This window comes from Dysidea avara, chromosome 4, assembly GCF_963678975.1.
Source record: "Dysidea avara chromosome 4, odDysAvar1.4, whole genome shotgun sequence".
In the NCBI taxonomy this organism is placed as follows: Eukaryota; Metazoa; Porifera; class Demospongiae; order Dictyoceratida; family Dysideidae; genus Dysidea; species Dysidea avara.
Window position 1 is genome coordinate 33,258,507 of NC_089275.1, and position 12,583 is coordinate 33,271,089.

The window sequence follows — 12,583 nt, forward strand, 5'->3', positions numbered from 1 at the left end:
AAAGTTATCTGTACATGAATAAAATCAACTATTGCATGCTTACCAAGTATGGTAATGTTCCCTATAAGAAAGTGATGTGAGCTATTATTAGTCGTGAAAATCATTTCAATCAATGCTGTTGAACACAAAGGCAAATATTGTAGCTATTGAAATACAATCAGTAGCAGTACATACTTGATCCTGTGGTGCTACAGTACTAAATCTATTTCTTTACACATTAAGAAACCTTAAATACTGTAAAATATCAACCGCAAAGAAAAAAGCCAGTAGTGCAGCAATCTCAACAAACTCAAAAATAAGTTTATTATACCATCTTTTCAAACGTACTTTCTGTAGCAACTTTAAACTAGGACCAGGAGTCCTACAGACCTTCAGTACTTGTGCTGTGAAGTCTTAATAAATAAATAAATAATTATAATGAATCCAGAATAACCATGCAGGCTGGAGGGAAGGCTAATATATATGCCAATGTAATGAAAAGCATAATAGGCTGGAGTGCTATGCCACCATATCATATTAGGAGGATATTTCAAACTATGAAGCTTAATTTACATGAAAATAGATCAATACTCCCTAATAGAGCAGTCAGTGAAACTGCAAGCTGCAATTGATATTATTTTTATTGATATCTAAACTGCAATTCTATTTTACAAACTAAAAATTAAAACTGACTTGACTACTAAAACTAAACTATTTCATCTTAATGTTAAACTACAACTAAAACCACATGTTTATATCCCAGTGATCACAATATGGACCAATGATCCATGGTTGCAAGCTAATTGACAACTATTTGTAGTGTATAAATATAGTGGGAATGTTTACCATAATTATTATGCAGCTTTGAGATCTTACACAAGAGCATTTGGAGAATGCTTTATATAAATCGTTTGAGTTGCCACTAAAACTAAACTAAAAGCAAAAGTTTTTAACAGTACACTATAACTAACCTACAACTAAAATATATAATTTTAGGCTGGCACTAAACTAATTTAAAGTACATTTAACATTTTCTACCTTACGTACTTTAACTAAACTACAACTAAAATTAAAAGTACTATGTATATACTAAAGTAACACTGTTATATTACATGTTGTGCATTTAATAATAATATTATATGTAAAATTAAGCAATTTGGTATTTTGCATGAATTACCATCTATATAAGTCTTCCATACTCATGGTCTAAGAGCTGTTATTAGTCCACACCCACAAGTGGTTCCTGGAGCTCACAATAGTTAAATGCCACTTCAGGGATTCTCGTCCGAGTATTGTCTTCAAGCTGAAACTTTTGGTGTTTCACTGATGACTTGTTAATCCATCTTATTAGTGTGACAACACTTTTGTTTAGTTTCCTTCTGATCACTCCATCACACATGTAGGTGCTAATATGATACATTATGATAATACTGAAATGAAGTGCAGCCATAGCAACCAATACATTAACAGCCATGATACTAATGGTGTCCTGAAGGTACAATGTGATGGTGTACAATCCATGAAGGTTGAGCAAGTAAGCCAGTTCATGGTAGTTTCTTATTTTGTTTTTATAAGGACCTACAACTCCTTGTACAGTTGTTATAAGGCTGAGTAATAGCATACCAATTGTAAGGTTCAGGTTTCTGTCTAATGATGAAATTGCAAAGAAAACAACTCTAATTAACAACTGTGCTCCTGTCCAGTAATAATACTGACATTTGTATGGGCCTTGGTAAGTATCTATTAGTGGTCTAAATTTAGTAACAATATTGAAACAGGACATGGTTTTTGTGATCAGTAAGGTGGCATTAAATGGCACCAACATGAGGAAGATAATGATGCACATGATAAACATTATAACGAATTTCACCCCAAATAGTGGTAGAGTAGCATCTATTGACCACACCAGTGAAGTATGTTTACTGGGTAGATGAGTTATTGTGGAATATGAGAACAAGACACTGGATACAATGCGTAGCACTTTAGTATATGACAAGAGGAAAAGGGTAGCAAGTACTGGCAACCCTCTACGAGCAGTGAGCCTCTGTACTTTGTGTGAGTATCTGCTTGTTATAATGAGTGAAGTAGCAATGAATAAGAGATAGGCTGGAAAAGATAATTGTAGCCACATCTTGGCATAGTCATCCATACCATTATAGAAACATGTTTGTACACCAAGGTCGAGATTAACAAGTGAGATGAAGGTGTATGTAGGTACATACCCATCAAGATGATGAAAGAACACTGGAGTGTTGATACTAATAATGTTGGCATATAGTATAAATGCATTTATGGTACCATCTGTTACTGTGAGGCTGAGGAGAAATAATACCAGTACTAACACAAGACCTGCTATTGCAATTGGTACAGTCAATGCCAGGTAGATATTGGAGCAACGTTTACAGTCCAAGGAGCCAAACACAGTGCTGAAGCCATGTGGGCAGTGCCCACACAAGACACCAGATCTGTTAAACCGACACTGTGAGTTAGGAGTGGAAAAGTTTAGATGTGTTGAGTATGGAAGACAGTAATGGAATGGACAATGAAGGCAAATGTGATAATTGTAAGAATTACTTGTAGTTGTACTACCAATCCAACTGTTAGCAGGACGTTGTATTGTCTGATCACTAATGTTACAGTTTGTAATCAGTACAGATGTTGATTGAAGTATTTTATCACACTGACAGCTTTTCTCTAATATATCAAAAGCAAAACCTGGTGGACATTTTGAAAGTTTAACATAATAGATGGTTGGATATCTGTAATCAGTGTTGTAAAGAACTAACATACAGAGTGATTTATTCTCTGATAGGATACTGTAATGTACTTCAGTGCAGTTTTCTTTAACTGTTTGCTCTGCTTCAAACATTGAAGAAACTTGACATATAGAATAGTCTGAGTTCTGCACATAATTTTTTACTGATATTGGTAATTCCGGGTTATAAGTTATCCTTGAGTTTAATGCAAAGTGTAATTGTATATGTTGGCCAGGATATATTGGTCCTATATTATTAGTGGAGCAACTAGGCTGTACTTCATCTGTACAATGACACAGCAATCCAGTTGTAAACGGTGGAACTGAACTTTCGTTAGTATAGAATCGAATATGTTTTAGTTACACTGTAAGTGGATTCTGTCCATAGTAAAGTGAATTAGGGTACCATCTGCAGTTAATATTTGTTACAATATCTGATCCACTAAAAATATTTGTAGACATAATAGTAACTATAGGATTGCGATTACCCTTTCCTCTCTTGTGATTTTTGTAGAACTGAAAAAAGCAAAATGGGTATAGTTGAAAATTATGGTCATTTTGTTCAAGGAACATAATATAACGTTCTAAAATATTATTGGTTATATTAATATGTGCGTATTCCATAATCTTGAGATTGACATATGCTCTTCCACTTATCCAGCTGGTTGCCACAATGCTGGAAATTTCTATATAATCATAAACTGTTATATCATTAATTGCATTTATCAAACTTTGCTGTACTCTTATTTTATGGAATATAACTGGTCCCTTAAGAATGAGGTTAACATTGAACAATATGATTGCCCAGTCTTCTATATGATAGCAAGATATAAATTTGGTATTTTCAATAAGCAAACTTTCATGGTTTAAAACTGAAGCAAAATTTATGAACTGGGTTGTATTGAGTTGAAATAGACAGCCAATAATGGAGATATAAGTTTTTGGTTTTTGCTTAAATAGAAAGAATGGTCCTGTACAATTAACTTTTATTACACTACCAGTGTAAGTGTTGTTTACAAACCTGCAGTTTTGAAGAACTATTCTGTTTCTTCCACTCTCTGATAAGATACTATAAGTATAGTCACATATTGAAACCTGTAGGTCTATCAGGGTATTTACTAGATATGCAGAAGTATTATTTTCAAAGTTGCAACCATTTATGGAAATTATATTGTCTACTGCATTGCTACAACTGGCAATGTCAATTGATAAAACTTTGTAGTTATTCAAGTTTACAAAAGTGATATTTGTAAGGTGAATCATAACGTTATATGACTTTTGATGTAACTCCATTGTAATCCCGTACAATGTTTCTTCAAGGTATCTGTTGCTAAAAGTAAAATTATCAAGCGAATCAATAAATCTAGTATCATTTAAGGAAATATAAATATATTTTGCTAAATCCTTAATACTCTGGACTTTTGTAATTAGTTCAAACTGGATAATCCTTAAACTATGGTTTAACTGCAGTTGGCCATTGTCACTCAAATCATTGTACACCAATTTTATCCCCTTACTTTTGAGGCTGTCAATGGTGAATTTTCCTTAAACATTAACAGCTAGTAGACTAAATCTTTCATCACTTAAAATCATGACATTTTGCATAAGAGCATGATAACAGTTTAACACTATCAGTGATGCATTAACATCATTTCTGCTGGTGTTTGTTCTCTCATTTGAACTACTTGTGCACTTACTAAATACTATATTCTTTATTGCTACATTAGAAACCTCTTTTATGGCTATGTTGGATAATAAATTGCAATCAATTATTGTTACCAAATGTGTGCTGCTAGTTTCACTACCAATGAGTGAAATGTTGTGAACATTTTGTATGATGAGATCAGTGTTAAGGTGATGTATTCCTGGTAGGAAGAGTAGTTGAGTGTTAGAAGTGAAGTATTTGGTGGCATTGAGCAGGTAGTGTTGTAGGTTATGACAATGATGACATGTAGTGTTAGGATAGTAGTGATCATCAGGTATCACGGTATAGACTGAACTATCTGCAGTATGTAGCAGTAATAATGACAGTAGTAGCATTAGCAAAGTCATGTTGATCTCAAACCTACAGGATGTACCTATACATTTAGTCTACAAACATGTATACATTATGTAGCATCAAACATAACGGTTACATGTACACCTGACATGAGTATGGCACTATACTGTACATGTACTAAGATATACTTTGATTTTAAATACAACATACAGACACTCGTACACCTTCTGTTATTGACTTGATCTTAACACAAGTTTAGTTTACCAACATGATATTATTATGATGCACATGTACGTGTTTATATACTGGCGCATGTGTTGTCATTCTATACAAATACTGTATATGGTGCATCAATGAATTTGAAACCATGAACTCAATTGTTCAGTCTTCTACCAAGAATTAAGTAAACTTTATTAGTCAACTTAACAATTGCAAGCATTTAGTGCTGTGTATATATTAGGAAATGTATTGTAGTTATTGAAAACAAAAAAAAAAATTCTCAGAAAACATCTATTATACTGTTGAAAGTGCATGGTAAGCTTATCTTTAACCGACATCAATTTTTGTATTGTACAATTCACAATCATATTATATATATACTTGACAAGAATTGAAAGGTAAGTTCTGTAATTATTGGTAAACAAACATGGTTCCTAGCTAGTACAAGATGTTGTGTTTGTACATCATATATCCGTGATAAGCTATTGTCCACCCTTTGGACAAGAATATTTTGCAGGCATCATATACTGTACAGTGCTGTTCCAGAGGATATGTAACACACGGCACAGTATTTGGAACTTCTGGATTGGTACTTATACTTTTGCATTCAGCTCCATATATGAAAGAATGGCCTTGTAATCTACTATTAAATCCACGTTATGCAGGGTCCAACAGAAAACATTGTGGATTACTATATACCACCTCTTCTGTGTGAATATTGTGAACCACCAACTCTGCCTGTATACACAATTTGTGCAACATTACTAGGGCAAGAATCATGACACCAATGAACATATTGAGACTAGTCCTGTTCTCCCTTTTGTCGTCTAATCCTTGATCTCCTTTATCTTTATGAGGACCAACATCTCCTTTGATATTCTGTACTCCATCACGACCTTCTCTATCATCCCTGCCTTCTCCCTTTACTTCTGGTAGCCCTTGATCTAACTTTAAATCTTGATCTCCTTTTGGTCTTTAATCTGTATTTGATCCTTGATTCTTGACCTTCCTTTGGTCCTTGGGTTCCTTTTGATCCCAAAGGTCCTTAATTTCCATTTTCTTCAACATCTTTTACACCAGGTATTCATTCCATCACAACCATCTCTACCATCTTTACCTTGTACACCATCTCTACCATGTATCAGTTTAATAATAGTACTATTTCTGTTTGGATTGTAGTTTATGATTGTTAGTTTTGTCTCTTGACTATTTCATAATGACTACACTGTTATCTTGAGCCTGATAATGATAGTCCGGCAGAATAAGTGGCTTTTTTGGCTGAACCTTGCAATATGGTCAATAGTTAATTTTATGTCACAAAATATTTCTCCATACTATGAACTACTCAAAACCACCTGCTGGACCTCCATCAGCATTGGGCAAGTTGGGATATTAACTCAGGAAATTCTAGTATTTTGGTCATTCCATGCTAAATTATTAAAGAAATTAAAATGTTGAACCACTCTTTTTAAATTTCTTCAAAATTGGCACAAAGACAGTGAATCATGAATCAAAGTCATACACCAAGTTTCATTTGATTTCTTTATCACATTCCGTGTTATGCCTGTTTGCTTTACTGTAGGTATTTTACTGCATTTGTGATTGCCCAATACTTCTAATATTAACTATACAATTAAACCTGTCCAACTGGATCACCGTATAATAAAGTCACCTGATTTAAACAGACCATTGTAACAGTCTCCTAATTGTGTCTTTTGTGTACACAGTGACATTAACATGTTTAATACAACCACTGCCTTAATAAGGCAGGCCTGGCAGAGGTGACCAGAATGAACAAGTTCACTATTATTTTTATGCTGAGTGATTATTATACTAGTTAAATTAATGTAATCGCATTAACTAAATGATTTTAGATATAAGTAAAGTTCTGTTTTCAACATCAGCTTGACTTTCTTCCTCGAATAGAGCACATGTAAAGTAGTAAATGATGGGATCCATGCCAAAATAGCCAAGCTGTAGACAGAATAGCCAAACTGTGAAGTAAATCACCAAGAAATTGCTCCAATGATTAAAATTTCAGCAAGACCAATACTTTTTACTTTTGCTTAGGTTATAGCTAACTCTGAATGATACAATTGTAGTACCACTACACCCTTTGCACAGCTTGACTGTTATGGATTTGTTGTAACTGAGCACTGTCCCAGTCTACCACTGCATTTCATAGAACACCGGCTGTATATGTACGTATATGCAATATACATGTGTACATTCAACATACACTATTATGAACTATTTGTAAAACCAAATTTGTACCCCATATGTGTGCCACACACATATATGGCAGGCTGTTGCTGACCCCAATATAATATTATGCTGTTGATAAATGTCAATAGAGGAAATCATTAGTGGAGCAAATAGGTGGCAGCAGAAAAGACTTTTAAGTCTAATTTTGTTTATGCAATATAATGTGATGGATGCTCTTAAAAGCTGGATTTGTGTCTTCCACATGCAATTGTCAATTGTATGAATAGCTTTGTTTCTGAATTTTTCTTCCTCCAGCACTTTATATCATTGAAAGTTCTCTCTTGCATGCCAAATTGTAAGGTTATCATGCAAGAGGAGCAACATGCAAGTGTAGGAGAATAACACACCTTAAAGAATTTGATTTGATGGTCATTTCAGTGAAAATAATAAAAGGTACAGACAAAAGTTATTGAGCAGAAGTGAGTGAGAACAGACATAACTTCAGTACAAAGGGCATGTCATGATCTATTTACTGTACATAGAAAATATTGATTAAGAGGTAGCACACAATCATACATATGTGTGTGTGTGTATTTGTGTGTATCCTATATAATAGAGACTCTCATTCTGGACACCTTAAGACTCCACTATACTGTTCTTATTGGAAAGTTGTCCTGATCTCAGAGGCTTCAGAATAGTATTGTGAGAGCCTCTAGCAAATATAGCTAGAGCCTCTCACAATACTATTCTGCATGAAACCCCATCATACTGTTTTCATTGGAAGGTTGTCTTGATCTCAGAGGCTTAATTGTATGTGTGTTTAATACAAATGGGACCTTAGACAAAATATTCTGATTATCACAGTGTCCACATTTCAGGGTATATAGGGGGTACAAGAGGCAGCTACTGTACTGCATGGATACCACATATGATGCCCCAAATAAGACATAACTTCCATTATTTCTTGAAAATAAGCTATGTAAGTTAGCTAGATGATAGTGGAACAGGTGTGAAGAATCTAAACACCAGGAAGTTAATGAAGAATACACATATGCTATTACTTACTTTCTTTGGCCCCTTTTCTGTTACACCTTATCAGTCAGTAAGTGAAGTCATTAGGTATAAGTCCCTGAAATTAGGTTAGGTAATCCTAAGGCTGCAGCACATGTTGCTGTCAGACCTTCAGTGCTGGTCACTGTAAAGTACTAATAATAATAATAAAAAAAAAAACTCCGCAAGTATATAGCAAGTACTAGATTTTGAGCTTACATTTGATGATCTACATGCATACATGTATGCATATTAACTTTTTTATGAATAAAACTCAAATTCTATCTTTAACACCAATGTTATGGTTAGATTTTGAACATTTTGTAATACTGCACCTAATAAATTGTTTGCACTTCATGGACTTTAGCTGGAGAAAGGGTGTATTAACTGAGCTTTTCCACACCAGCAAACCAAAGGAGGCAAATCATTATCACCGAGACACTTGATTTTATCGTAATGATTTAGAAGCATTCAACGGGAAAAGGCCAGAATTAAATTTCCTACCAGAAAACTGTGTTTGTTCTCTCAAGTCTAAAAGTAACGGTAACTATTATAGTATAGCTTAAGCTGAAACTAATAAATAAGCAAACTACAGGTGTATTATTAAACCAAAGATAGTCAAGAGAGCAAATTTGACTGGGCCTGTGAATATAGGGCATGTGAGCACATAAAATTCGCCTACTTTTCGAACTTTTATTAATAACCCATACCTTTATGTAACAATGTGCTATAGCTTTGAACATTTAAACAGGTATTAAACAATTGATTGACTTTATAATACAAGTAGCAGAATGCAAATATTTTACTCCAGCACTGAGATACATCCTGTTGTGTGACAGGGTACAGTTTGTGCCCACAGGCCCTATGATAGTTATTGAGACATGCATAACTACGGTATGCATAATGATGCCTTCAAGGGTTTATAGGACTATTAATCATTCTTTTTTTCTGACATTAATTGTACCCTGTAATACCTCAGATTTGTTAATTGGGTCAGGTTTTCAAACAAATTTGGGTAAAACTGAAACCCACAGAAGCTATTTTGTGAAATTTGTATGGTTGCCATGCAGCTAATTAAACTTTGGTTGCTATGGCAAAATTCCCAAAGCTGACACCTGTCCAGCAGGTGGAATTATATATTTTTAGGTATACAGTACAATCCAAAACTGCATTAAAATAAACTATAGACCATTTTGCAAACTTCACCCTGCTGTCTGCCGGACTAGATCTTTGTACATTAACAAAGCATTTGTATAATTTACTGTAGTTATACATACCTTTCATTCCTATCCAGTAAGACATCTATGATGATGTTTAGTTTTTCCAATTGTAATTGTTGTTCACTGATCTGATTATTTTGTTCGATAATTTGTTTGTTGAGTTGCTCAGTCTGTTCCTGATTGTGATATTGTTGTTCCATGACTTGTGTGTTTAACAGTATCAATGAGGACTGTAAGTACCAACCACCAACAAATACTACTACCAGACACACTACTGATAATACTACACTAACTTGTACTGTAGAAACTGCACCCATCACTGACAAGCTGTAGTAAACTGTTAGACTATATAAATGTTATCCTGTTGTTTACTGTTTCTATTATCTGCCATTATGAGCCATCTAGGATAGCCAACTTTAGATGAACACTGTCTCTTTGCTAGTCGAACAACATTAACCTAAACTTTTCACCAAATGCCTGCTCCACAAATGTCTTCATAATATCCAACCATTTTACATGCATGTCAACTTCACCCAATATACTTCATGATTGCTCCTCACAGAACTATTTTCTACATATATGGCTTTTATCAATGAATAATCCATGATTGAAATAATTAATCTGATTTAATTAACACTCTTCAAGGAATCTCCTATAAAGTCTCTATCCACCTGCACTTCTTCCAAGGTATGTAAGAAGTTGTCAACTCTTGCCTCTTGTATATGCCGGTGGATAGGAAGGTATAAGATGGTCAGTACTTTTACGTATATCAATATTATGCTGTAGAACTTGCAGCAACAGCAAGCAGCAACAACAAACAGCAGAAGCAAGTGCTCAGCAGCAAGCAGTAACAGTAGCAGCAAGAAGCAGCAAGCAGCAAGTAGCAGCAGCTAGCAACAGCAGTAGCAACAAAGCAACAACAGCAGTAGAAGAAGTGGCAGTAACAAGTTACAACAACAACAGCAGACTTCAACTTTAGAGTCTCCATTGTCATAGCTAGCAGAAGTATATTAAATACATTGGTGGAAGATTTGACAGTGTTATCATCTAGCTTGTATAGTAAATCATAATTCAAAAAGCTTTCATTATAACAGTTTAGACTACTGGTACTTAATATATTTTAGTAGCACAATGGAGATTTGAGCTTCTTCTTTTCTTGGTTATTTGAGCTTCTTCTTTTCTTGGTTATTTGAGCTTCTTCTTTTCTTGGTTATTTGAGCTTCTATTATAGTGATGTTTTCACAGTTTCCTTCTTCAAAAATGGTTTTGACAAGATATTAATTTGAAGGAAGTTAATCCCCATCCACTTGGTGGTCTGAAGAGGGGCTTTAGCCTGCTATTTCCTTCTTTTTCAATGCCTATGGGCTATGGTTGCCCTAGAATATTAACGATATTGTTCTAATCTAGCACTGATCATATCACATGAACAATGCACCAGTCACACATTAATAAAAATTGAATTTGTTTACATTGCTAGTAACTTGAAAAGCATAATAGGTACACTGTAAAAAATGAAGTGTGCCAGACACACTCAAAGTGTGTTGAAGTGTGTCTGACACACCAAAAAATGTCCAAATATACATACTTTTGCACATGATGTGATATTTTTTGCATGTCAGACACACTTAATGTTTTACAGTGTAGAACTTGTAAACTTAGTACACAGGTTCTTGCATAATAGTGTCATACACACACCAACTTTACACCATTCACATACACCATAGACACTCCATTTGTGTCTTGTAATGCTTCTTTTAAAAGGCAGTGCTATCATATGCTGATCAAGCCCTCGTTACAAATAGATTTCAATCTAATGTGATCTTAGGTGTCTTCATACCAAGACAATCATGACTTTCCTATCGCACACTTCTTCAGATCCTGATGGACCTTGTCCCACCATTGGAGCTTGGCACCATGAACAGGACACTTCTGAGGGAGCCAACCAAACAAAAGCTCCTTGGGTTGTCTTATATCAGGCATTCAGGCAGCATGTCCTAACCATTTGAATCTATATAGCACCAGCAAATCACTAATAGATTCAATCATATCAAATCTGCCAGCCAGCTCAGGTATTTCTTCTACAATACAGTTCTACTTATATAAATACCTAAAATACAACTGCTGCAGTAATACATCATCGGTGAAAACTGTACCACTTGCTAACCAACTCCTGGGTGAGAAGACTGCCAAAAGCTTCAGATGCTTGTGCAATCCTACAGCTAACCTGACCAGCTGCTCCACCATGTGCCTCAAACAATGATCGTAAACACCTAAACCAATCAACTACTTCCACTACACTTCCATCCAATTCCAAGTCTAGCAGTGAGACCATTCCCAACAACTAACAGCTTCATCTAAGAAGATTGCAAAACCATTAATAATTCAAAGTAGTGATTGTACTTGTTGTTTATTGGTACATGCGCTTTTTACTTTTTTGGCCATGAGTCTTGATACACTTCCACTACTTCCTTCCAACCTTCCTTCTTCTTTTTCTTTGTGTGTGTGTGTGTGTGTGTGTGTGTGTGTGTGTGTGTGTGTGTGTGTGTGTGTGTGTGTGTGTGTGTGTGTGTGTGTGTGTGTGTGTGTGTGTGTGTGTGTGTGTTACCATAGGATGATGCTAGTGTCAGAGTGCAATTAAAGGCATCGTTTAACTTAAGCAGGTCTCAGGGTAGTCTCTGGTAAACAAGTGGTGTCCTACAGTAATTTAGAATTGCAGTAGTCTATTGCTCGGTATCAGCATCACCAGAGCGACCTCTGAACAATTAAGGTTAGAAGATTGTATACTTGCTGTGTCACTCAAGCCCCAAGATAGTGTTTAACAATATTGCCTTGCACTCCAGAAGTTTCCTTAGGAAAAGAACCTCATGTACAAGTTCTGTACATGAATTAACCATCCATCCCCTGGAATGTGACAGTGCTGGAAACCTATGGGTTTCATTTGATGCCTGACTATATATGCCCTAAGTTAAAAGTAAATAATTATATTACCAGATTTTTAGCCCTCCTTCCCTTTCACTTCACCCCAATGGCTTCTTATCCTACTGTAGGACAGGTACCAATGGTATGGTCATTTCCTTTTATGCTGGTCAGTGAGTTAAAAATCGTTGAATAATGTTACAGGTATTGCCTGCATCCAAACTACGCACTCACCAGTAT

The 12,583-nt window shown here is 35.1% G+C and overlaps 2 protein-coding genes across 4 annotated transcripts in view; one reads left to right on the forward strand and one right to left on the reverse strand.

Moving 5' to 3' along the window:
- Positions 1–12,583, forward strand: part of LOC136254748 (uncharacterized) — a 304,047-nt gene that overhangs the window by 66,805 nt on the left and 224,659 nt on the right. The window lies entirely within an intron of this gene.
- Positions 1,070–4,994, reverse strand: LOC136254730 (uncharacterized). 2 transcript variants are annotated; one of them, XM_066047467.1, is made up of 2 exons: positions 4,922–4,994; positions 1,070–4,799 (listed from the first exon to the last, which is right to left on the reverse strand). In XM_066047467.1, exon 2 carries the CDS (start codon positions 2,846–2,848, stop codon positions 1,199–1,201), a length of 1,650 nt encoding a protein of 549 aa, XP_065903539.1. In that variant the 5' UTR covers positions 2,849–4,799; positions 4,922–4,994; the 3' UTR covers positions 1,070–1,198. The 2 variants fall into 2 exon arrangements, with proteins under 2 accessions (XP_065903539.1, XP_065903540.1); XM_066047468.1 differs by having other exon boundaries at positions 1,070–4,812; positions 4,922–4,977.